Genomic DNA, 26,330 nt, shown 5'->3' on the forward strand with positions numbered 1-26,330 from the left:
GCAGTCACTACTTCTGACACACGGATTCCTGCTATTAGTTACCATTGCCTGAACTGTTACTTCAAACCATTTAAAAACATTTTAGATTAGATTAGGTTAGATGTATTAACCCCATAGGGAAATTCAGACGCACACAGCAGCAGAAACATAAAAAACAAGGATACAGACTCACAGGACAACTAACACAGCCAATCAATTAATCAATAAATAAACACATAAATAAATGTATATTGTGCAGATATTTCAAAATGAACTTAATGATCATATTGGAAGGAATTGATTGAATAGATTGTTACATAGCAGTAGACAGTAAAAGCCCCTAGAGGTTCTTCTTAGTACACTGCGGTGACATGAGCCTGTGGCTAAAAGTACTCCATGAGAACACCTCCTGGATAGGATAGAAGGGATTTTTCATGATGGCATCCAGTTTTGCCACCATCCTCTTCCACAATAGCTTCTGGTGTGTCCAGGGTTCACCCTGTGATGGAGCAGGCTTTTCTTGGAAGTTTGTTCAGGCATTGTGATGGAGCATTAGAGCTCAAGATGATTCCACAGGAGACCACCGCATAAAACAACACACTGGCTATTATGGAGTTGTAGAACATTTCCAGCAGCTTTAAACAAACGTCAAAAGACCTCCTTAGCAAGTATAGTCTGCTCTGGCCCTTCTTGTAAAGCATTGTTGTGTTGTCAGACCAGTCCAGTTTGTTATTTAAGTTGAACCCCCAGTTACTTGTAGCTCTGCACTACTTACATGTCCTCCCCATAAATGGTGACTGGTCTCAGAGGTTCCTTGGCACACTGGAAGTCCACCACCAGCTCTTTTGATTTGCCAATTGAAAGATTAACATCTAGTCCACCTCAAACCCATGTAAAACTGAATTTGGGTTAGATACTTTATTAATGTTAATTCTGTATAAATTAATTAGAGGGTATGCACTCCAGTAAAGTAAAAATCATAGAGAGATGTGTATTAGCAGTATTACCAGTAGTCGTTATTCTTACATTTGTTGCTATAATTGGCAGGTCATTAATCTGGGAGGCACACATATAAATCTTCATTTGACGACACACAGATTTACTGCTTATAATTAAATATCACTGTATTTTTTCAGACAATTCAATACTACTATAAATGACAATATTTTGTCTTCTCGGGTATGAAATTTTCAGTATGTTTTTATACTTCATTTTCTAATTTTTTTCTTATTTCTCTATAGATAACAGAAACATATTGTAAATGGAGCCATGTAAACCAGGTAATTCTGCTTATATACACACGATATATATATATATCGATAAGTACATATGGGTGAATATTTCTTACAAAATTAAAAAAAACAAATTAATAAATGCATTGTAATAACTATCTGTATATATGATAGTTAATATCTGTACATCAGTCATGCAACTACTCGCAAACTACTGGGACTAGAACCTTGATCTTTGCTTTAATCAAAGCTTAGGTAGTGGCAACCTGGTAGACATAAAGGACAAAAAAATAATCAGACAACCAATTGATAACCACCATAAGGGCAGAAAGAAGAAGAAGAAGAGCAGTGACATCTGCTAAGAGTTGAGCACATCGCAGAAAGCAGTTAAGTGCTAAAGACTGAGAAACAATAAGAAGACAAGATGATGAAATAATTTCCGAATATAAAATTTTAGGGAGCAGCAAACTGGTTGTCATAAAGGATGGCACTGTGATCTAGACCCATGTGTTTACAGCAAAATGATCAAGAAATCAAGTGATGACCACCATAATGGAAGAAGAAAAAAGAGCAGGGACATCTGCTGAGTGTCAAGAACAAGACAGAAGGTGATTATGTGATGAAGAATGAGAAAGAATAAGAAGAAAACATATTGAAGTACATAGTTAAGCTAGAAAAAATCCTGAATATAGTCTGAAATGTTCTGGAAATTCAAAAGCTTTTAGTTTGTGACCTTACTGGTGGCCAAAAAAGTTAACTATAATAAAAGCACAATCCCCACAACTTCAACTATTGATAATCCTCAACGGCATGGAGCAAACGTGTTTCAAATTCATCATCATGTATAAGCATTGTGTTTACTGATCATCAAACTTTATTAAAAATAAATAAAAGACAGTAAAGTGACCTGTGTTGGTGCATTTACAATAAAGTGATCACAAAAACCAAGTGATAATCACCCCAACGGCAGAAAGAAAAAGAAGAGTATTGACATCTGCTGAGTAACAAGCAAATCACAGAAGATGATGAAGTGACAAAGAATGAAAAAGAAGAAGGACACAGGGTGCTATAAACCACACTGACAACCAAGAACTAATCCTGAATACAGAGCGATTGAGCAGCAGACATCAAACATGATGGCTCATGGGCATGCAAGACAAAGTCCAGGATACAGAATGCAAGACAAAGAAATAAATGCTGAAATTCGAGAAGAACGTCACCTAGTCAAAACTCCTTACCATATGAGAGCATTGCTTTTACATTTTCACATTGATGTTTTCTTGAATACCCCTACTTAACAAAGATACATCAGCACTGTTAAACTAATTTATATTTCATGTTGAAAACAAAGTTGCCAAAATAGAAAAGTTCTGCTTGTTTTAGATGAACCGCCACAAGTAATACATACATTATTGCTTCTAGGTGAACTGAAAGAAGTGACTATTTAGAAAACATCAGAAGTATCAAAAGTTCCTTATGTTTAACTTGGCTTTTATTTGCAACTTATTTTGTGACAATTAGCCTGTGTGTTTCACTAGCGTAACAATAAATAAAATTGATATGTTAGTATAAATAGTTACATGTTTCATGAAATACATGCTTTTGTTTTAAATTTTTTTATGTATTTAACAATATCTTCATTAATTTATTTCAGTGACACCGCACGCAACATGAAATACACCTGGGAAATGAAAAATGTAATTTTCAGCCATCAAAGTTGTGAGGGCGGGTTTTACAGAGTCCTGTATTTTGATTGGTGAACTGTCAGTGAAGTGTGTGACCTGTTCAAAGTTGTGACTGTGCACATCTGTAGGGGTTACAAGTGCAAGGAAAAGTTGCCCATAATTACAGCACAAAGTGTCTACTTTAAGTTAAGAAGCTCTCAATTCCTCATCAGGAGTTTGCACCTGAAGTGTCTACTGTAAACTCAGCACTTTAATAGACAATGTGTGTCCATTCACCAATCAAAACACAGTAATTGGTAGAGCCCGCCCCTTCAGCTAAGATGCGTGAAAGTGAAAGTTTTCATTTCAAGGTCTTTTCATGTTGTGTGCCGTGTCACTGAAATATACAAGCAAAGAAATAATTAAATTGACGCATAAAGCATAATTTGTGACACATTTATTTATGCTCACGTATCATTTTGTTATGTATTTATTATCATTGTTCACAATATATTCATTGGAATATTTATTTAATTTTGTCCTAATTATCCCTCTATAACTATCTCTAAAAAATATAAATACTAGTGGAATCTGATAAAGATATTCTTCAAAATTTGCTTGGCCATGTACTGCTCATAAAATACAGGGGTTCACAGCTGAAAAAGCTATTGATTCTCTTAGGTGTGTCTGTGCTTCAATCAAGCTTATGTTGCTTAAAATAAAGTTCAAACACTAGAAGAACTCATTATTAAATGACAAAAGGACACACACACATACAAAAGATAACTACAACTGATGAGAAAAAAATTAAATTAACGGGGTTAAAATGACATTGCATAATATTGTTCAAAAATCATACTGACAATCTTATTAGAGAATAATTCATTATAAAAAAATGTGCATTTTGTCTGAGAAATATTTGAGGAAAAAGACACGAGGATCGGTTTGAATTCAACATTAGGGCTGTGGGACTCCAAACGACAGTCAAGTAAAGGCTATCCCGGGATATTAATAACGGAAGAAATAATAATGATACAATGTAAAATAGCAGCATTTACTAAAAGACTAACAAGGCACTATGAGCGATGTGTCTTATTTTGCTTTATTAAAATTATTGTTTGTTGTATGGGACCTTGTTTTTGTAGACATCAGACATTGGAAGCCGCTGACGAACCGTTCTCGTCGTGGTCAATCCTTACAAGAGAAAAATAAATTTACCAGATCGCCATTGAACTGTATTGTGAGTTTGTGTAACGTTTATACAGATGGCCATGAGATGTCACTAGTGAGGCGAGTGTCAAGTTTTTCGATGCCTCCAATGTCACTCTACCCATCACTTTACGGAAAGAGGCGTGTCCCAGCAGCCAACCATTCAGATACAAGAACTCCACTTCCGCTCAAATCACATGGCTTTTGAAACTTTCGTCAGTCAAACTGGTTCGTGCGTGGGGCGGGTATGTTGGCTGCACTGTTCTGACAGTTGGTGCTGTTGTGTAATTTAGGAATGCAGTCTTTATAAGCCGGGTTGAAAAATCCCTCTTAAATGTATAAGGGTCTACCTTTGTCTAATAGTTCGTAGTCAAGATATAAGTTTCATGTAGTAAGTAAGCGTTAAAAAACGTGTAGGTGCTGTGTAACAAAGGCAACGTTAAAGAAACCCGGAATCACCCTTTTAACGTTTGCGTGGTGTCCGCTCAGCCACTGCTAGTGTCCCGATGTTGCTGTGGGCAGCGGTCGTATTACTACTTCTTTTTGTCATCATGGACGTGTCGTATTTTATTCGGGGGACTCTGGTGTTTGCACGCGGCCTCTTACGTCCCCCGATCAGGGACATTCTTCAGGAGCTGACGCTAGGAGGTCGAGTCCTCACCACCGATATTGACTACATGGGACACATGAACAACGCCCGTTACCTACGCGAGTGTGACTTCGGCCGCTTTCACCTGTACGCGAGCAATGGAATCCTCAAGGCAACGCGGGCATTGGGTGCAAACATGGTAGTGGGCGCCTCAACGATCCGTTACCGGCGATCCTTGCAGTTTTTGGAGCCCTACGAGCTGCGCACCCGCATCATTGCCTGGGACGATAAAGCCTTTTATTTGGAGCAGCGCTTTCTGTCGGCACGGGACGGTTTTGTGTGCGCCATCATGCTGTGCCGGCAAAATGTGTTACGTAGCACACCGGATAAGATGATGCAGCACTTGTGTAAGAGGAAGGTAAGTGCTTCACTAAGGGGATTTTCACGTGCATAAACACAGAACCTTTTCACTGAGTGAGCACAAAAATAATTTAACTCCTGATATCTCAGGTAAGGCTGTAAAGACAATAGGAAATAGGCTTATATCAGTTTATTAGGGTGTGTTTAGAAGGTGAACGTAAAGGACAGTAACATGTTTCACTCACTAGAGCGGGCAAGAGAAGTGCCAAGTGTGCTTATCTACAAGGGCAAGGCTGAGGTTTCGTGGGAGGGGATGGGTTAACGTCCCGTCATTCTGTTATATGATTTATAGTCTTTCTTCACTTTATGTTATCTTTCTTAAATCTTTTAACAATTTGATACCTCTTTATTCATTCACTGAGCATGGAAAAGGCACTATATAAATAAAATATATTATTTACTATTATTATTATTCAAGTTCAATAAAAATGGTTGCACAAATCCTCAAACTGTAAGTAAGGAATGCAAGTATGCTTTTTTTACAGATAGGCAATCTCGTAATTAAGTGCTTTCTCAAGTACTGTAAAACATCATGTTCACTTACCTGGGCAAGAGGGGTACACATGTGGTTGGTTATCTTATAACTTAATGCCTGCTTCACATCCTGTACTATGCACACTAACATATAAGATTAGGCTATGAACTGACATAAGAGTACAAAACTTGAAATTCACAAATGCTGGGATTATTCACGTATCTCCATTTAGTGGAGAGAAAGGTATACAGTATAGCCACAAATGTGGTGTTATTTAGGGAGAGCCATAAGTGTCAGCTTCTGACATGTTTTGGGAGCATCCCATTTATTAAGGATACCCTTTCGCTATTCAGTTCAACTGGTAATATATGAGCAATCCGCCTGTCGTTACTTACATTCATTAGACAGCATTGACTAGTAACACTGCATTAGCTCTAAATTGCAGGAATATATACATTGTGTGTGTATTAATATCTCAACAGCTGTAAAAGGAACACTTGGTTTAGATTTAATTTTGTTTTGACATTAGATAAACTCCAAGGAGAAATGTATATGTATACATCAGCAGAAACAAAAAAAAAATACAGACTCGCAAGACAATACAATTAATTAAGTAAATACAGTGCATCTGGAAAGTATTCACAGCGCATCACTTTTTCCACATTTTGTTATGTTACAGCCTTATTCCAAAATGGATTAAATTCATTTTTTTCCTCAGAATTCTATACAGAACACCCCATAATGACAATGTGAGAAAAGTTTACTTGAGATTTTTGCAAATTTATTAAAAGTAAAAAAATTGAGAAAGCACATATACATAAGTATTCACAGCCTTTGCCATGAAGCTCAAAGTTGAGCTCAGGTGCATCCTGTTTCCCCTGATCATCCTTGAGATGTTTCTGCAGCTTCATTGGAGTCCACCTGTGGTAAATTCAGTTGACTGGACATGATTTGGAAAGACACACACCTGTCTATAGTGTATAAGGTCCCACAGTTGACAGTTCATGTCAGAGCACAAACCAAGCATGAAGTCAAAGGAATTGTCTGTAGACCTCCGAGACAGGATTTTCTCGAGGCACAAATCTGGGGAAGGTTACAGAAAAAATTCTGCTGCTTTGAAGGTCCCAATGAGTACAGTGGCCTCCATCATCCATAAGTGGAAGAAGTTCGAAACCACCAGGACTCTTCCTAGAGCTGGCCAGCAACCTAAACTGAGAGATCGGGGGAGAAGGGCCTTAGTCAGGGAGGTGACCAAGAACCCGATGGTCACTCTGTCAGAGCTCCAGAGGTCCTCTGTGGAGAGAGGAGAACCTTCCAGAAGGACAACCATCTCTGCAGCAATCCACCAATCAGGCCTGTATGGTAGAGTGGCCAGATGGAGGCCACTCCGTAGTAAAAAGCACATGGCAGCCCGCCTGGAGTTTGCCAAAAGGCACCTGAAGGACTCTCAGACCATGAGAAAGAAAATTCTCTGGTCTGATGAGACAAAGATTGAACTCTTTGGTGTGAATGCCAGGCGTCACGTTTGGAGGAAACCAGGCATCGCTCATCACCAGGCCAATACCATCCCTACAGTGAAGCATGGTGGTGGCAGCATCATGCTGTGGGGATGTTTTTTAGCGGCAGGAACTGGGAGACTAGTCAGGATAAAGGGAAAGATGACTGTAGCAATGTACAGAGACATCCTGGATGAAAACCTGCTCCAGAGCGCTCTTGACCTCAGACTGGGGCGACGGTTCATCTTTCAGCAGGACAACGACCCTAAGCACACAGCCAAGATATCAAAGGAGTGGCTTCAGGACAACTCTGTGAATGTCCTTGAGTGGCCCAGCCAGAGCCCAGACTTGAATCTGATTGAACATCTCTGGAGAGATCTTAAAATGGCTGTGCACCGACGCTTATCATCCAACCTGATGGAGCTTGAGAGGTGCTGCAAAGAGGAATGGGTGAAACTGGCCAAGGATAGGTGTGCCAAGCTTGTGGCATCATATTCAAAAAGACTTGAGGCTGGAATTGCTGCCAAAGGTGCATCGACAAAGTATTGAGCAAAGGCTGTGAATACTTATGTACATGGGATTTCTCAGTTTTTTTATTTTTAATAAATTTGCAAAAACCTCAAACTTTTTTCACGTTGTCATTATGGAGTGTTGTGTGTGGAATTCTGAGGAAAAAAATGAATTTAATCCATTTTGGAATAAGGCTGTAACATAACAAAATGTGGAAAAAGTGATGCCCTGTGATTACTTTCCGGATGCACTGTAAATGAATGTATATTGTTATGAAATTAGAAAATGAACAGGAACAGTATAAACTTTTAGTTTGGGACGTCTAAAAGAAGCATTGAATTGCCTGATAGCAGCAGGCAGAAACGATCCTCAGATGAATACCACGGTGGAATTAGTCTGGTGTAAAAGTCCTGGAGGGAATGGATGAGATGTTTTGTGATGTCATCAAGTTTTTGATCTCCTGGAAGGAAAGGATGAGATTTTTCATGATGGGATCCAGTTTAGCTAGAAACAGTTTCCAGTTTGTCCAGGGTTAGTCCTGTGATGGAGCAGGCTTTTTTCATTACACATATAGTCGATAAAATGTGCATAATGTTTCAAACCAAGCCTTTTCACTGAAAACCATAATAGTTGAAAGTTGACAGGCCTCCATTATGAAATAGAGAATTACAGCAGCTTTGAACAGACTTTGCTTGCATCCCAGAATATCCTACAATTGTTATATTAAAGACTAGGGGGCTTCGCTCGCCAAAATATCCCCAAACCGCCTGCACTACGCGCCAGCGACTTCGCATCTCTGTCACTCGCGTATGTGGATTTGTGTGAAACACACAAGCAGGAGAATCAGCATGGGAGACATGTGGAGAGTCGCCTTCAAAGATAACAAGTATAAAAATGAACAGAATGCAGGAAAGGCCCCTCGAAAGTAATGACGGAGTCTGAGAAACAGGATTTACGGGAACATGCTTGAGAGATGGAGTGCTAAGGAAGAGACATTCACATACATGCAGATACCGAAGAAAATGCACATAGGGTAAGAGATAGCAAATATTTTTTTAACTAATTAATTAGGTAGTGTTGCTAGTAGACAAATAATTCAACGATAAATATGAAACTGGCATAGCATGAGAGGCAGAGATTCAGCAAAACAAATGATCAAGTTCTGTCTGATGAATCAATTTGTATTAATTTTGCAGATTCAGAATAAATATTAAAAACAGTCATATCTGATTTGACAAGCAAAAAATCAGCTATCGGGTGGCACGGTGGCGCAGTGGGTAGTGCTGCTGCCTCGCAGTTGGGTGATCTGGGGACCTGGGTTCACTTCCCGGGTCCTCCCTGCGTGGAGTTTGCATGTTCTCCCCGTGTCTGCGTGGGTTTCCTCCGGGCGCTCCGGTTTCCTCCCACAGTCCAAAGACATGCAGGTTAGGTGGATTGGCGATTCTAAATTGGCCCTAGTGTGTGCTTGGTGTGTGGGTGTGTTTGTGTGTGTCCTGCGGTGGGTTGGCACCCTGCCCAGGATTGGTTCCTGCCTTGTGCCCTGTGTTGGCTGGGATTGGCTCCAGCAAACCCCCGTGACCCTGTGTTCGGATTCAGCAGGTTGGAAAATGGATGGATGGATGGAAATCAGCTATGAGTCAAAAGTCATAATTGAGTCACTTTCAACTGCAGTGTGAATGAAGCTTAAGTTGTCTTTAGCAACACATAGACTCAGATGCAGCTGGTACAGAATTTTCAATTAATTTTTATCATTGCAGCTTTTCTCTAGCATTGCTTCAGGATTTGTAGGGGGGAGTGCAGGTTGGGGCAGCTGCTCATTTGAGCTCCCGTAGATGGTGCCTAACTGTGAGGAGGCTTTTAAGGCCCCCCTAGTGGCAGAGACCCACTATGCAATGAATACTCTTCATACCCCATAATTGTACCCCTGCTTGCCACTCTCCATGATCAGTAAGTATTACTACCTTACCTCAGAATTTTTGTATTCCTTATTTGATATGTAAATTTGCACAAGTGCTCTAATTCTAATTAAGCGTTTCACATCCATGTCTCAGTCCTAAGCAGTTCTGTAAACGTTTGCCACTAGCATGTGATTGTGTTTATCTCCACAACTGGAAGAAACAGGTGTAACAATACTGCTGATGGGTGTTTGACATTTTGTAAGAATACAAATGATGGGTATATTTTGATTTTGCAGGTGGAAAGCCCAGATTTTCCAGAAGATCTCCAGCACTGGATAAAGTACAACACAGCCAACAGCGAGAAGCTGAAGACAGAGCAAGAGACTGATGGAAAGTTGGATTAACCACATTATCATGACAGGCCACTAAACTGTAGTCAGAACTTTCAAACAAGATGGGAATAAGGGAAAAACATACTCCAAAAAATAGTAATTTGAACAAGGTAAACCCTTTGGTGTGACATTTTGCTGCATACAGTTCAATTTAATGTTAAACATCAACTTTCTTTTGCACTGCTGGACCGTGCTTCCTTTACAAAACAGGATATTCAAATTTGACTTTTTTTTTCTTTTTTTGCAAGAGTTCTCTTTATGCTGGGGGAGCCATTTTCCTCCTAATGAGTGTGTGATCTGGGCCATTATGGCATCTCGGCATGCATGAAGTTTACTAATCTGAGTCCCAAACACATCTTACTTTGCATGTGAAATTTTTGACAATGTACTAACATGCACACGTTTTAGTAGATTGCACCAAACTACTGTGCATATTTTAAGCCATCCATCCATCCATTTTCAAATATGGGGTTTAAAATAAGGGTTAATATTTGGTTCCTACAATATGAAAGAGCTTTATGTAAGCTATACCAAAAGAATTGTACAGCACAGAACACTGTAGTCAGACTGTTAAACTTACAAGTGATGTTTCATCATGAATCATTCTACTAGGTTTCAGTGAATCAATTGATTTTTTTTGTTTAACATTTTAAATTAGTATTGTAGGTTAGTACAAGTAGTGTGAGGAAAAAAGTCATATTTCATGGAAGACTGACAGTGAGATGCAATGAAATATGCCCAAAATGCTGCATCAGTGTCAAACTGTCATCTGTAAAAAATGGATGATCCCTCCCAATGGTACCTGAGGGAAAAGGAAATGCAGGAGCAGATATGGGTGAGCATTTCAGCTTTTAAAGTCTTGATCTTAACAAACAGCCTTTATTTTATATAGCACCTTTTGTTATGAGGACCATCAAAATGTATTTCAGAAGTACAGTCTCATATTATAACTTTAGATTTCAGAGCTAGGGCGGCACGGTGGCGCAGTGGGTAGCGCTGCTGCCTCGCAGTTGGGAGATCTGGGGACCTGGGTTTGCTTCCCGGGTCCTCCCTGCGTGGAGTTTGCATGTTCTCCCCGTGTCTGCATGGGTTTCCTCCGGGCGCTCCGGTTTCCTCCCACAGTCCAAAGACATGCAGGTTAGGTGGATTGGCGATTCTAAATTGGCCCTAGTGTGTGCTTGGTGTGTGGGTGTGTTTGTGTGTGTCCTGCGGTGGGTTGGCACCCTGCCCGGGATTGGTTCCTGCCTTGTGCCCTGTGTTGGCTGGGATTGGCTCCAGCAGACCCCCGTGACCCTGTGTTCGGATTCAGCGGGTTGGAAAATGGATGGATGGATGGATTTCAGAGCTAGAGAACCGAAAGATTAACTGAGTTGCTTAATTACACAGTGAGAAATAGAGGTAGGAACTGAACCAGCAGCCTTGTGGTTCAGTGTCTGCTATTTATTCTTTTGGGAATGGCAAAACAAAAAGCTTTATATGTAGTTAGACTGTTGATGTATGCACTGTAAATGTTGCACATTTAAGTACATAAAGGGGAACATTTTTTTCTATCTTTTAATGGCAGAAAATACTCTTTCATATAGGAGCTTTAAGAAATCGTGGCATGAAATGATGCTGCTGTTTTCATATAAATCATAAGAAAAAAAGCTAACTGGTGATTTCACTGGTCTAGTAGGGAAGAACTCAAATTCTCATTGGAGGGCAAAGACTGTGGCCAAAATGGTTTTAGAATTTAGTGTTAGAGGAAACAAAATGTAAATTTGAACAACCCGAAGTTCGTACTTGTGTTCACACATCAGGCAACTGATAGCAAGCCCCTGCAAGGGAATATTAAAGCTAAGGGTAATGCAAACAAAGCTTTTACATTAGAGGAATTACGAGGGATGTTCAAATATAAACCGGAATTTATGAGCTACACTTTATGAATTGAATACAATGAAACGACTTACATTTCTACATGTCTATGTAATCTCCTGCCACTGCAATACGCTTGCTGCAACGCTCAGGAAGCTTCTTAATCCCAGAAGAGTAGAAGTCTTTTGACTGCACGTTGACCCTTTCTTGCACAGCGTCAATAACCTCTTCATTCGACTTGAATTTCTTCCCTCCTAAAAATTCCTTAAGTGGACCAAAGAGATGATAGTCCCTGTCTGAATGACTTGAACCAATCATACATTCTCGACCGAGAGAGACACTCATCCCCAAACTAATTTTTAAGTTTCGAAGAAATCTGAGATGGAATGACTCCTTCATTTGTCCAGACTTTAGTAATAATTTGCTGCATTAACACTACTGTGTTACCTCCTTCTCCGACATGTTGATTACAACTGACAGGAAGGGGGGAAAGAGCAGCTAGCACTACTAACGACAAGTTCAAAAATGCATGTTTGTCCAAGGAGTCATGTCTACCTTGCACTCTTTAGAAGAACAGAGCATGAGAATTCCTCTTTATAACTGAACACCCTCGTACTAGAATACTAGCTCTGCTACCTGTCTAAGATGGCTTCAAATCTAAGTGATTAATGTAGACCTTGGAGTTAACTTTTGCAGAGCACCATTTATTGCAGTGTATGCAGTAATTCAATTTGTCATTCCAACTGACCGTAAACCACAAACATTTGTAGTAATGCATTTTATTACTACAAATGTTTGTGATGTGCCATCTGTTGGAATTATGGAGACAGCAACCGGACAGACACATATATAGACACACAGACACTTGTCCTTTTATTAAGGTGGATTCTGACTTATTAGTAATTATTGGATGAGGAAACATTTTTTTGGATTTGCTAAATTTTGTGTATGGCTCGTCTGTTTGAAACATTTTCCCTTATTTATGCACTACTTGAGTCCATACTAGGAAGTACACTATGTGATACCAAACCCGAGAACTTGCACTACAGTCTGGTCTGCAGTTATTTTTTGCACTGTTGATGACTTGTCGTGCTCACTGGTGTGAGTTCCATGTTACCATTTCAGTTATGGAATTTGCACCATATATTACCAGGTTATCAGTTTTATGGGAGCACTGAAGTTTGGTAAATGCACTTTTGAACATTTGTGGAGATAGCATTTTACAAAATATTTTAGTTTACATCTTGCCTGAAGAAGGGGTCTGAGTTGCCTCGAAAAGCTTGCATATTGTAATATTTCTAGTGACTTCTCACTACTGTACATCCGTAATGGCTAACACAGTACAACACTCTAGTACTACAAAATATTTTGAAATTATTTCCAAAGATTTTGTGTAGCAGGTTGAACTCGCATCAAGCACTCCAGTTACGTACATTTTTTTTGTCTTTATACCAAATGCCTGTCAATTATTTTACAGTTTTTGACATTAATTATAACAACTCATACTAATTTGTATATCTATATACATAAAATTATTTTCGTGTTTGAAACGGAAATTACATATGACTACGCGATATGGAAATTACGTATGAAACGGAAATTACGCATGACCAAGAAGTGCGCTCCGCGTCGTCCTCTCCCAGCCCTCCTGTCTGGACAACAGTGCTGAGCCGTCTGCCGCCAGGCGTGTTCTGACAGAGAAGTTTTATTTATTCGTCCACGTGACTGTCGCAGAAACTGCCACATTGTAACTTTTTTTTAGTTGGCAGTACTTGATAGTAGAAGAGATGAGGAAAACAGCTTTGCGTCTTTCTACTTTTTAACTGCGGCGAGCTGTAAACAATGTGCGTGAGAACAGAGTGGACGCTGGGAGGCGCGGAATGTCGAGCTGCTCTGCGGGGTCGAGAGCTTCGCAGTTTTGGGTAGCGTCCTCTCTTTTCGCACTGTTTGTGACACTTCAAGTGCCCCGTCGGCTCCTGGGAGAGTGGAAATCTTTGTGAATGAGTGTAATCGGCGCCATCGAAGCAGGACTCTGTTTGTAAATTACCCTGCACTACTACTTACTGTCCCTTAAGGTGAGTTCGGGTCACTAAATCCCCGCAACATTCAAGGTTCCTTTTGTGATGAATTATTTTAATAAGTAAATCACAGGCACGTAGTGCAAGGTTGTCAGGCAGAAATTTGGACAATCACATAGAAAATGTAATTTCTATACCACAGCGGTCATGTAGCGCCTTTCACAAGGGATCTACTACCGACAGATAATCCAAATACATTTTAGCTGCTGTTAGTACTACTTACTGTTGTGTTACAGCGCCTTTAAAGTGTAGTTTACCCCAAACCACTCCAGTAGTGCTCAATATATCTTTACTTCTTAAATGTTAATGTTTTACTGTTTAATAACTTATAGACTACATTTTATTTTTTTTCCCTTGCACTCAGTGAGCGAAGCCACTGGGTAATCGACTAGTTATACATATATAATAACTTTGCACAGAGTACGTCAGACCATTGCTTCACAGCAGTACATTATAGATCAGTAAAATTGTTTTCTTTATGGCTTATTGGAGGCCTTGCCATTTAGGTGATTGCTGAGGTTCACACTGCCATTGCGTTGGAAATTAAACCTGCAGTCTAACGTTCACATTTTTCTTTTATTTACCAGAGCTCACCGGCAGTTTAAAATACTGGAGGCTCCAACCACTAATTTCACCTTTAAAATTGCTTTTTTATTGAAAAAACCAACTACTTCTAAAGCACTGCCTCCAATTTAAAGGCGAAAAAAATGAATTTACTTGATGACATTTATTTAAAGTATGAAAGGGATACTTCCTCCCTTCTTAGATTTTCGGTCTCAAGGCCGTTTTATCCAACATTAAAAAAAATAAAAACCTTTTTTTTTATGCAGTGCAGATGAATCCTATAAGGGCATTATCACAGTAAGTGAGCATAAGATTGCAATGCGAGGCAAAATACACATTCATTGAGAAGGCGTCATGTAGTTCTCCTGTAAATGATAACATTTTCAAAACACACTTAATTCTGTCTTATTGGTGCAGGCAGCCAGAGTCTATCCAGACAACCTTAGGCACAAAGCAGGAACAAACCTTGATGAAGTGCTAGTAACATTCATATACAGTACATGTTCAGTTATTTAAGTATTATATTTACTGGTTTATTTATGGCATATTATGGAAAGAAAATTGGAACACAGGATCGAAAAGTCACACAAGCATAGGGAGAACGTGGTGCTGCTTGGCAGACCTAGCGTTCCTAACTTTGAATCCCACACTGGATGTTGTCACATTCTCCACAGGTCTTCTTTCCACATTCTTAAAGGTTGATTGGCAATTCCAAATTCTCCTTGAGACGGCTGGGCCCTGCATTGGACTGGCACCAGGTCCAAGGTTGTTTCCCTTCCTTGTGCTCAATGCTGCTGAGAATGGCATTGACCTCACAACCAGGCCTTGACTAAAACGGGTCTGAGACTGACTGACTGAACCCTACTCAGAATATTTAAAGAAATTACAACTTAAAAACAGATTGGCGTGCCCTCTCCTAATTGCTATGCCATGATGATGTCTGGTGAGTTCCTGGCTCACCAAGGAAGGTTTTTGACTACAGCTTAATAGGAAGCTTTATGACACCTACTAAGTGGAGGAACCAAAGAAAAGCTCTTTTGGAGTTTACTTTTCCAAGTATTATATCATATTAAGGCATTGTTTGTTTTACTATTACGTACACTTATACAAGGTGCTATAACTCGTTCACAGTAGACTCTTTGTTTCATTGTTAACACAGAACTGTGCTTTGACCATTTGATAAGGCCATCTTTGAGGTGCTGTGGGAAGTCTTAATTGTTACTTGTCATTTGAATGTGAATGCCAAGCAGTGGCAGACTGAAGGAATTAAAAGAATTGAGGAGCCCTTGAAAAGGAGATGCTGCTTTTCATAGAGATTTTGTTTTGTGCACATGTCATGCCACTGATATTCCTCTTTAATAATAATTTGTTTTGTATGTATGATTGAAGAATAAAGTATAACTGTCTTTTAGGACCAAGTGGTAATTGTATAATTAAATAGGAACCTTATCTCTGCTAAATTATTGATTACAGTATGGTATTTAATTTGCATATTCAGTGTATTGTATGTGAATAAGAAACCGAATGCCCATTTGAAAAATGGATTTCAAACCCAAATCTCTGTGTTAGCAAATTTCTTTTCTTCTTTTTCTTTCTCTTGAATGTATTTTTGTCTCTTTTGCTAAAACAACGAGTGAAACCTTGTACTGTATCATCAAAATTGCCTTTCATTAATTATTTTATTACGTTCAGTTATTCTTTTTGGTATTTTAAACCTCATTTAATGCATTTGGTCTGAAGTAGGCATATTTAATTTTACTGTTTCAAGAATTTATTTCAGAATGTCTTGTTGCAATATTAAGAAACTGTGATGCACTGCAGAGTATTTATTTAGAATTGCTCTCTCTCTCTCTCTCTATTTATATATATATATATATATGCTATATTGAAATTCACTAAAACTGATACTTGGTTTTATTTATAAATAATAGTAAAGTTTAAATACAGTGATAAGATAGTGCCCTGTGTTTTTTATATATACAGTGGATTCATTATATTCATTCCAACTCCTTCATTTTCTGCATTTTATTGTGCTGTAGATTTAATTTTAAATGGATACATTTGCCATTTTTTCCTATCAATCCACATCAGTAACCCATAATGACAAAGTGAACACGTGTTTTCAGAAAGGTTTCCATCTCTTAAGTCTAATACAACAGCCTAACTGGGTTTAGATTGTCTTATTGAAAAAAATGTACGAGTGCTGGTGTTTTTAACAAAGGGTACAGAGCACCATAATGTAAAGCTACTGCTGATACAACCATTTTAAATTCAAAGTACAAATAAGTGATATTACAGCTGTCGAGATCACCTCTTGGACATGTGGGCAGTAAGAGTTATAAACAACTCTGCATAACATCACTAGTGACCAACCACTGTATACAAGCCAAGGTGGAAGGCTAAAAAAAATAACAAAAAATGCTTGTTAAAATGCGGACTTTTCGTTTTTACTATTTTATGATTTTTTTCAGTTCTCTACAGTGTTATCTAAGTGCATTTATGCGTTTTCTGCAAATAAAGTAGTGAGAAACTGATTAAAAATAAATGACCGGAAGTGACATCCTCCTGACCGGAAGTGATGTCATCGTCTGTGCCAGAACAGGAAGTGGCATTTTCTTGACCGGAAGTGACATCATTGTCGGCGCTGGAAGCAAGTAGGATTTCCTGAGAATGGTCTGCAAGAGACTGAGAGAGACAGCACACTCCTCCGTCCCCTGGTCTGGCGTATAATTACTACTTTGTAGGCCCTTTAGCTGTTTTTCATGCGCACACGTGTGACACTGCATACTCACGTACACATCTGCACTTGTACTGGTCCAGTAAAGAATTAACAATCAAGCTAACCTGCACATATGTGGGATTTGACCAGACATGGGTAGTCAGTAGAAATGTCATACCAATACTGACTGGACTGGGCTTTGAACTGGGACTCTGCAGCTGGAAGTGAATGTGCCCAATGACAGACTGGTATCTCATGTATTGTTGGTACTCACCTTAAGCCAACAGCATAATACATGACTTCTAGCCAAAGGGGATGTCAAACTTAACAGCTGCAGTTGCTGGATCTTGTCACTTTGAGGCTGTGCAGTTAAGCCCCCATCACACTGCATGACTTTTCTAGTGATCTTCAGCCATAGACCTCTTTTACATAATCTCAGCAAGTTGGGGGCAGTTGTGTCCTGCTTCTGTGACTTCCAGTCATGTAGATGTCCAGCCACTCCAGCTACATCTACACTACTACATTTTCATTTAAAAACACAAACATTAGTGTCCATTTTTTGCATTACCCGTTTGTTACACAGTTAAGATGTAACATTGTTTAAAGTGTACTGTTTGGTGTTTATATATTAAGAATTGTGGGTGCCCAGGAGGAAGGACAGGCATCCTGGCCGGGATGATGGAAGGTTTCATACCCAGGCCAGGAGGCCATAATGGAAGGACTGGGAGAACAGACTTGCCATGAGCAGGTCATTCCCCAACACAGCAGGTGGCAGTGTTCCTCAGGGCTAAACCCAATTAGGACACCACCAGGGTTGCATGGGAAATGGAGTCCGTAAATGCAACCCTGTCTGGCTCTTTTGGGACCACCAGGGGTCACTGCCCTTGTTCCAGCATGAACGGAAAACTCCGGACAACTGGGAGAGAAGACCGGATGCAGTTCCCAGGTTGACTTTAAAAAAAAGCCCACTCCCTCAGTTTAATGAGTCAGAGTCGGAAGGCAGTGGGCTACGCTCTTGGAGGAGGAAGGAGGATTGTGCTTGGTGCTTTATTTTGTTATTATTCTTGTGAAGAAGGCATTGAGGCTCAATAAAACCCTTTATCTGGTTTGGAAGTGTGTCTGAGCATTATTGTGTCTGAGTTTTGGGGCTCTTTGGTGCCCCCTTGTGGTAACAGAATGTTTGCCTCAGTGTTATTTAAATACAGTAATATTTATTTAAATAATAATTTCATGTTGCTACATAAATATAATGTAAAGGTAATCTCTGGTTAATAATAATATTAATAACAGAAGAAATAATAATGATGGTACTGTACTCCGGTTTCCTCCCACAGTCCAAAGACATGCAGGTTAGCTGAATTGGTGATCCTAAATTGTCCCTAGTGTGTGCTTGCTGTGTGTGTGTGTGTGTGTGTGCCCTGCGGTGGGCTGGCGCCCTGCCCAGGGTTTGTTTGGGCTGCCTTGTGCCCTGTGTTGGCTGGGATTGGCTCCAGCAGACCCCCGTGACCCTGTAGTTAGGATATAGCGGGTTGGATAACGGATGGATGGATAATGGATAATGGATTGTGAATTTCCCCTTGGGATTAATAAAGTATCTATCTATCTATCTATCTATCTATCTATCTATCTATCTATCTATCTATCTAATATTGATACAACGTTAAGGGGGAATATTTACTGCAAGACTAAGAGGGCACTATGAGCAAGGTGTCTTAGGTTTCTTTATTAAAACTCTTGTTTCTTGTATGGGACATTCTACCTGTTTTTCTAGACATCAGACATTGAAAGCCGCTGACAAACCCTTCTTGTCATTGTCAACCCTTAACAGCAAGAAATAAGTTTACTAGAGCACTGTTGTACTTTACTGTGACTTTGTGTAACATTAATACAGATGGGCAGGAGATGTCACTAGAGAGGCAAATGTCAAATTCTTTAAAGCCTTCGATTTCCAACACAATCGTTTCAAGTGTTTCACGACACTTTTGTCACCACCCACCCACCTATGCACCCTGCATACAGAAAGAGTTGTGTCCCAGTCAACCAGTATGATACATGAACTCTGCTTTCGCTCAAATCACATGACTTTTGACAGTCCCATTCCCTCAGACTCGCATGTGCAGACTGCTCTGTCCTGCCAATTGATGCTGTTAGGCAATTTAAGTATACCGTTTTGTAAAGCCGTGCGGAATAATTCTTATCTCTCTATTATAAAAGAAATGAGACTACTGCCAAGAGATTTTTTCAAGTCTCGCCCTCCTCTCATCCATTTCTGGTTAACGGCCCAGGCCCATGGTCCTCTCACCTCTCATTTGTGTAAATACTTTTGTCAGACACAGATACATTTTTACATTTTCCTCACTTTAAGTTCCCAATAAAAGAAGACTTATTATATCCAAATCTTATTGAAAAACTTCATCCCGATGGGTTATCAACAGAATAAACAAGTACACACGCAATCCTAGCAGCGAGTCATGATGAAGTCAAACGAATTAATGCGAAAATTGTCGATCAGTTACACGGCAAATTGATTAAATGCGTATCAATAGACTACTCTAAAACAGTTGGTGGTGATGGTGCAGAAGATGAAAACATCAACTTATAATATCCCGTAGAATATCTACAACCGTTAACACCGGCCGGTCATCCACCGTCTGAATTACTGCTGAAAGAAGGAAGTATTGTAATGTTATTGCGTAATTTATGTCCAAGTGATGGGCTATGCAATAGGACAAGATTAGTTGTATTCAAAATTGGTCGAACAATTCTAATATGTAAAATATTAACAGGCGGCAAGAAAGGTAATGTAGTACATCTTCCATGGATAACATTAGACACCAAAGGAGATCTTGATATGCCATTCGTATTAAAATGTTTACAGTTTCCCATTAGAATACCTTTTTCTGTGACAATTAACAAATCACAGGGACAAACATACAAAAAAGTCGGTTTATTTATTAGAGAGAAAGAAACGAAATTCACTCACGGGCAATTATACGTTGCATTGTCACGATGTAAGTCCAAACATGGAATCAAAATTCAATGCGATATTGAAGAAAAGTTCATTAGAATTTATTGTTTTTACTGAAGTTTTACAGTAAAAGTGTAAGTTTAAAAAGTATTTGCGTGTTAATTTCAAAGCCAAACAGAACAAAAATGTGTAACTCAACAAATACCTCTGACACAACATGAAACATAATTTTCTTTCAATTTATTATGTTTTACTATTTTTACTATGGTTAAATAGTTCTATTATGCATATGTAACAGTTCCCATGAAAATAACAATGTTTAAATTGTACATCAGCTTACCCATACGCAAGCAGCAGAGCCACAAAGTGGCTAGCGCGTAGCGCCCATACGGGGGTTGGCGAGCGAAGCAAACAGGGGTATTTAGAATTAAATTTTATTTATTTACTTTTGTGTGCTAGTTTGTGTCCCAGATATACTTTTCATATAGTAACTAAACATAAAAAAAGTTTAAGGACTGTGTGACAAAGCTTTGCAACATTAAAGAAACCCTTTGAACGTTTGTGTGATGTCAGCTCAGCCATCAGGGCGTTTCCGGGCATAGGCTGTCCAGGCAAGGGCCTAGGGTGCCCTGTATTGGTCAGGGTGCACTGCAGCCCTCTGTAGAAATTCCTATGTTTATTTTGTTTAGAAAAATGTTTCCAGAGCAGAGCACAAAGAAATGTTTATGTTGTGCGCCTCAGGATCGCCTGCACTGTCTGCATTATGAACAGCGCAATCTGTGCAGGCAGCATGCCAGGCACCTCATGCAACGTGCGGCCTCCTCGCTGCATGTGCGCTGCCTACCACAAGAGTGTCAGCGAGGCAGAGCCACCTTAACTTGGTTCTATTCAATAAGGGCGCGCAGAAAAAGGCGACCTTCAAAAGGGCGACCTCAATTGGGCGCGGAGAATAAAAGTGCACATAAATAAAAGGGATCTTCAAAAGGGCGACCTCAATTGAGCGCCGAATAAATCCATCCATCCATTTTCCAACCCGCTGAATCCGAACACAGGGTCACGGGGGTCTGCTGGAGCCAATCCCAGCCAACACAGGGCACAAGGCAGGAACCAATCCCGGGCAGGGTGCCAACCCACCGCAGGACACACACAAACACACCCACACACCAAGCACACACTAGGGCCAATTTAGAATCGCCAATCCACCTAACCTGCATGTCTTTGGACTGTGGGAGGAAACCGGAGCGCCCGGAGGAAACCCACGCAGACACGGGGAGAACATGCAAACTCCACGCAGGGAGGACCCGGGAATCGAACCCAGGTCTCCAGGTGTCCCAACTGCGAGGCAGCAGCGCTACACACTGCGCCACCGCGCCGAATAAATGCGCGCGCAAATAAAGGAGCGCTTCAAAAGGATGACCTTCGGAGCGAATTAAATTAATTGTCCTTGATTATGCTAATAGACCGCATCTCGAATATCTACGTGGCATTGCACATAATCCACAGCTTCAAGTGTAACTTGCTTTCACCTTTTTATACATTCAGTCATTGCCTTAATCGAATTTTCTGTAATTTTGAAAACAACGAAATATAGAGAGTTTTAGAAATAGTTCGTTAGAAGTTCATGCATTAATTAATTGGATGTTTTAATATTCTTGCTTTCACCTTTTTATACGTTCAATCATTGCCTTTAATAAATTTTCTGTAATAATTTTGTTGCGTTTGCCTTTATTCGCTGCGCCCAATTGACGTCACCCTTTTGAAGCGCTCCTTTATGTGCGCGCCCTTATTAACGGATACCCCTTAACTCTGGCAGTTAACCGCTGCCAGGACTAGGAATCAGGACTCACCCCCTGGTTTTCCCACATGACATACAGCCTGCCAGATGGACGCACACCTAGGTCTAGGCCCCAGTCCCCTCCTTCTCCTCTTCAAGCACGGCACTGCCTGGTGAGTGATGGCTGACCCGGGTGCAGTCCAGACTCCAGTGAATGACTAAGTTCTGGCAGCTTCCTCCTGCTGTGCATGTTCCTTGGGTCGGGAGATACTGAGGTGAGAGAGTGAGCTTGAGGAATGGGACACTGCCCACTACACCACTTGGGATTTTTAACTAATACATACACTTCGTGGGGGACATTACACAGGGGCACATTTAACACTACACAAGTGCAGTTGCAGTCCCCCCCCCCCCCCCAAAAAAGGCCGTGGTAGTTTACTGATTAAAATTTTGAGGGGGTAGGGGCGACAGGCACTGTGCCTGGTGTGTTAAACGAGTCATTCCATCCCATCCCCCTGATAATGTCACTGTCCATGGTGGTATATTGGTGAAAGTTCCAAGTGGTGTTTTGGCCATGTACTTGCTGCAATTGATTTTTACTTTTGCTGTGCATGATTAACCTGTGTTAATAGCATATTGTGTGTGTAGATAAAAGGTGGTGTGGGGTTGGAAGAATTCTAAATAGGTCAGAAACGGTCCTGTCAGCCACTGCTCGTGTCCCGGTGCTGCTGTGGACAGCGGTCACATTATCGCTTCTTTTCGTCATCATGGACGTGTCCTACTTCTTTCGAGGGCTTTATGTGTATGCGCGCGGCCACCTGCGTTCCCCGACCAGTAATATTCTTCAGGAGCAGACGCTGGGAGGTCGAGTCCTCGCCACCGATGTTGACTTCTTCGGACACATGAACAACGGCCGTTACCTCCGCCAGTGCGACTTGGGCCGCATTGACGTGAACACGCGCAATGGAATCCTCAAGACTGCGCAGGCACTGGGAGCGAACCTGGTGGTGGGAGCCTCAACGATCCGCTACCGGCGGTCCTTGAAGTTTTTGGAGCCCTACAAGCTGCGCACCCGCTTCATCGCCTGGGATGACAAGGCTTTTTATTTGGAGCAGCGCTTTCTGTCGGCACGGGACGGTTTTGTGTGCGCCGTCATGCTGTGCCAGCAAAATGTGTCACGTAGCACACCGGATAAGATAATGCAGCACTTGTGTAAAAGGAAGGTAAGTGCTTCACTAAGGGGATTTTCACGTGCATAAACACAGACCCTTTCCCACAGATGGAATATCCATCCATCCCCATTTTTGTAGGGCGGACAAATAATAATAACAACATCCATCCATCCATTTTCCAACCCGCTGAATCCGAACACAGGGTCACGGGGGTCTGCTGGAGCCAATCCCAGCCAACACAGGGCACAAGGCAGGAAACAATCCTGGGCAGGGTGCCAACCCACCGCAGGACTAATAACAACATAGTTTTATGTAACATATAAAAGCAAAAATTGTGGCATAAATCACAACCTATTGTTCAATAAAATTAACAGAGGCAATGGAACTTGTATTATTATTTTTTGTGAACAAATATAGAACTATAGAAATATTGAAGGCAGAGGTTTGGAGTACCCGACACGGGCGCAGACCTGGAGGATTGTGTGGGCTTATCTACATCTTTTGAAGTTTCAGTTCCCCACGTGGGTGCGCTGTGCTCCGTGTTGGTAGCAGCGGCGCTGGGCTCAACCGTGGAGCCAGCAACTTGCGGAGGGACAGAGGTTGAAGATGTCTGCCTTTTAATAAGCCACTTATGCGTAGCCTTTGGTGTTACCAACCAGAAAATAAAAGAAAAATGGAACGTATACGCTATTTTAATTAAAGAATGCGGTCAACAAGTTCAAAACGTGCTGCAAAATGTGCGGCGAAGTGAACTGTGCGCAGCACGGTGCCCGTCTAGTGGAGGAGACACTGACGGATACGCCACAAAGTCAAACGGGACTTCTGGAAAGCAACTCAGTTTTGAAAATCAAATGTTATTCTTCTCCAGATTTTTCATTGGACAGAGCATTTCGCAGGGGCATGTCTCGGGGAGGGGTTGGGGGGGCAGTGCGCACCCCAGCCCCCCTCCCACCCCCACGCCTCTGGAGTGAGCACAAAATAATTTAACTCCTGATTTCTCACATAAGGCTGTAAGAGTACAAACGGTAAAGAAAAATAAAAGTGTGCTTATCTGCAAGTACATGGTTGAAGTTGGGTGGGAAACGATTGGTTAACGGCCCGTAATTCTATTATTTGATTTATCTCTTTCTTCATGTTTGGAGAGAATGAAGAGTCAAGGGCTAAATGCCGTGCTCCGGTACACTAGTTTTCATCATAGAAATATATTTTATATTGCAGTGACCATACAGATGTATAATCACACTTTTTTCACCTTAAAATATGAAGAATAAATAAATGAATGCCCTAAAGTATCCCTTTCATGGAGAATAATTAGCTCATATTCATTTTCCTAAAATTCTGTCTTTTAAAAATCTGTTAGGGTATACATTTTTAAACAATTCAGATCTATATTAACCTCAAAAATAAGTTATTTGTGTCTATCAAAAGCTCTATCCCTCCCCATTATTGAGATATATAATGGTGATGGACAGGTTGACAGACGAGATTAGACAGGAGTCCCCTTGGACTGTGATGTTTGCTGATGACATTGTGATCTGTAGTGATAGTAGGGAGCAGGTTGAGGAGACCCAGAAGAGGTGGAGATATGTTCTAGAGAGGAGAGAAATGAAGGTCAGTAGGAACAAGACAGAATACATGTGTGTGAATGAGAGGGAGATCAGTGGAATGGGGAGGATGCAGGGAGTAGAGTTGGCGAAGGTGGATGAGTTTAAATACTTGGGATCAACAGTACAGAGTAATGGGGATTGTGGAAGAGAGGTGAAGAAGAGAGTGCAGGCAAGAGTGTCAGGAGTGATTTGTGACAGACGAGTATCAGCAAGAGTGAAAGGGAAGGTCTACAGGACGGTAGTGAGACCAGCTATGTTATATGGGTTGGAGACGGTGGCACTGACCAGAAAGCAGGAGACAGAGCTGGAGGTAGCAGAGTTAAAGATGTTAAGATTTACACTGGGTGTGATGAGGATGGATAGGATTAGAAACGAGGACATTAGAGGATCAGCTCAGGTTGGATGGTTAGGAGACAAAGTCAGAGAGGCGAAATTGCGTTGGTTTGGACATTTGCAGAGGAGAGATGAGAGGTATACTGGGAGAAGGATGTTAAGGATAGAACTGCCAGGTACAGTAAGAGGAAAAGAGGAAAGCCTAAGAGAAGGTTTATGGATGTGGCGAGAGAGGACATGCAGGTTATGGGTGTAACAGAGCAAGATGGAGAGGACAGAAAGATATGGAAGAAGATGATCCACTGTGGCAACCCCTAACAGGAGCAGCCGAAAGAAGGAGAAGAAGAAGCCTTTACACTATATAAAAAAAAAATTAGGGTCTCTAGGGTTCAATTTTGACCCCAAATACTAATTTAACATTAGTGTCTTATTAAGATTAGGGATGGTATATATTCATTAAGTTTGGAATAGGGGTAGGGTTGGTTATAAAAGAGTGGGACCCTAAGAAATTAATTTTAACATCAGGGTATACCATTAATATTTTAAGATTAAGGTTGTAGTTCTACAAATTTTAAGGTTAGAGTAAGGGTAGGGATAGTCTATCAATAAGTTTTACTCCAGCGTAACATTGATTATTGAGACCCCAAGGTTCAAACATTAACATCAGGGCCCCCATCAAAATATTAAAATCAGGGCTGGTATGACAAATTTTTTAAGGATAGAAAGAGGGCAAGGGAAAGGCTATAACTTAACAACGACCAAACCAATTGGAAAGACCCTGAGTATTAAATTTTATCTTAGGCAGTCCCTAACCATCTCAAAAATATCCACCCATCCATCCATTTTCCAACCCGCTGAATCCAAACACAGGGTCACGGGGGTCTGCCAGGAGCCAATCCCAGCCAACACAGGGCACAAGGCAGGAACCAATCCCGGGCAGGGTGCCAACCCACCGCAGGACACACACAAACACACCCACACACCAAGCACACACCCGGGCCAATTTAGATTCACCAATCCACCTAACCTGCATGTCTTTGGACTGTGGGAGAAAACCCACACAGACACGGGGAGAACATGCAAACTCCACGCAGGGAGGACCCGGGAAGCGAACCCAGGTCTCCTAACTGCAAGGCAGCAGAACTACCACTGTGCCATCTCAAAAATATGTGCTACTTTATTATGTTTGCCTCCACAAGCCATGAATAAATTACCGCCTGAGCCGAATCTCTACTCAGCATATATTGGTCCTTGGGCAATCTATTTACCTTGGTTATCCATCCATCCATCCATTTTCCAACCCGCTGAATCCGAACACAGGGTCACAGGGGTCTGCTGGAGCCAATCCCAGCCAACACAGGGCACAAGGCAGGGAACCAATCCTGGGCAGGGCGCCA

At 40.9% G+C, this 26,330-nt stretch overlaps 1 protein-coding gene across 3 annotated transcripts in view; it reads left to right on the forward strand.

The window, feature by feature from the left end:
- Positions 1-4,315: 4,315 nt before the first annotated feature.
- Positions 4,316-26,330, forward strand: part of LOC114653757 (protein THEM6-like) — a 30,473-nt gene continuing 8,458 nt past the window's right edge. The window contains exons 1-2 of one of the 3 annotated variants that reach the window (XM_051929207.1): positions 4,316-4,732; positions 22,686-23,044. In XM_051929207.1, coding sequence (XP_051785167.1) covers positions 4,591-4,732; positions 22,686-23,044 — 501 coding nt within the window. In that variant the 5' untranslated portion in view covers positions 4,316-4,590. Of the gene's footprint in view, positions 5,092-9,768; positions 15,874-22,472; positions 23,045-26,330 lie in introns of those variants that run through there. The other 2 variants (XM_028804254.2, XM_028804255.2) reach the window with 2 other exon arrangements.

This window comes from Erpetoichthys calabaricus, chromosome 6 (assembly GCF_900747795.2).
Source record: "Erpetoichthys calabaricus chromosome 6, fErpCal1.3, whole genome shotgun sequence".
NCBI lineage: Eukaryota > Metazoa > Chordata > Cladistia > Polypteriformes > Polypteridae > Erpetoichthys > Erpetoichthys calabaricus.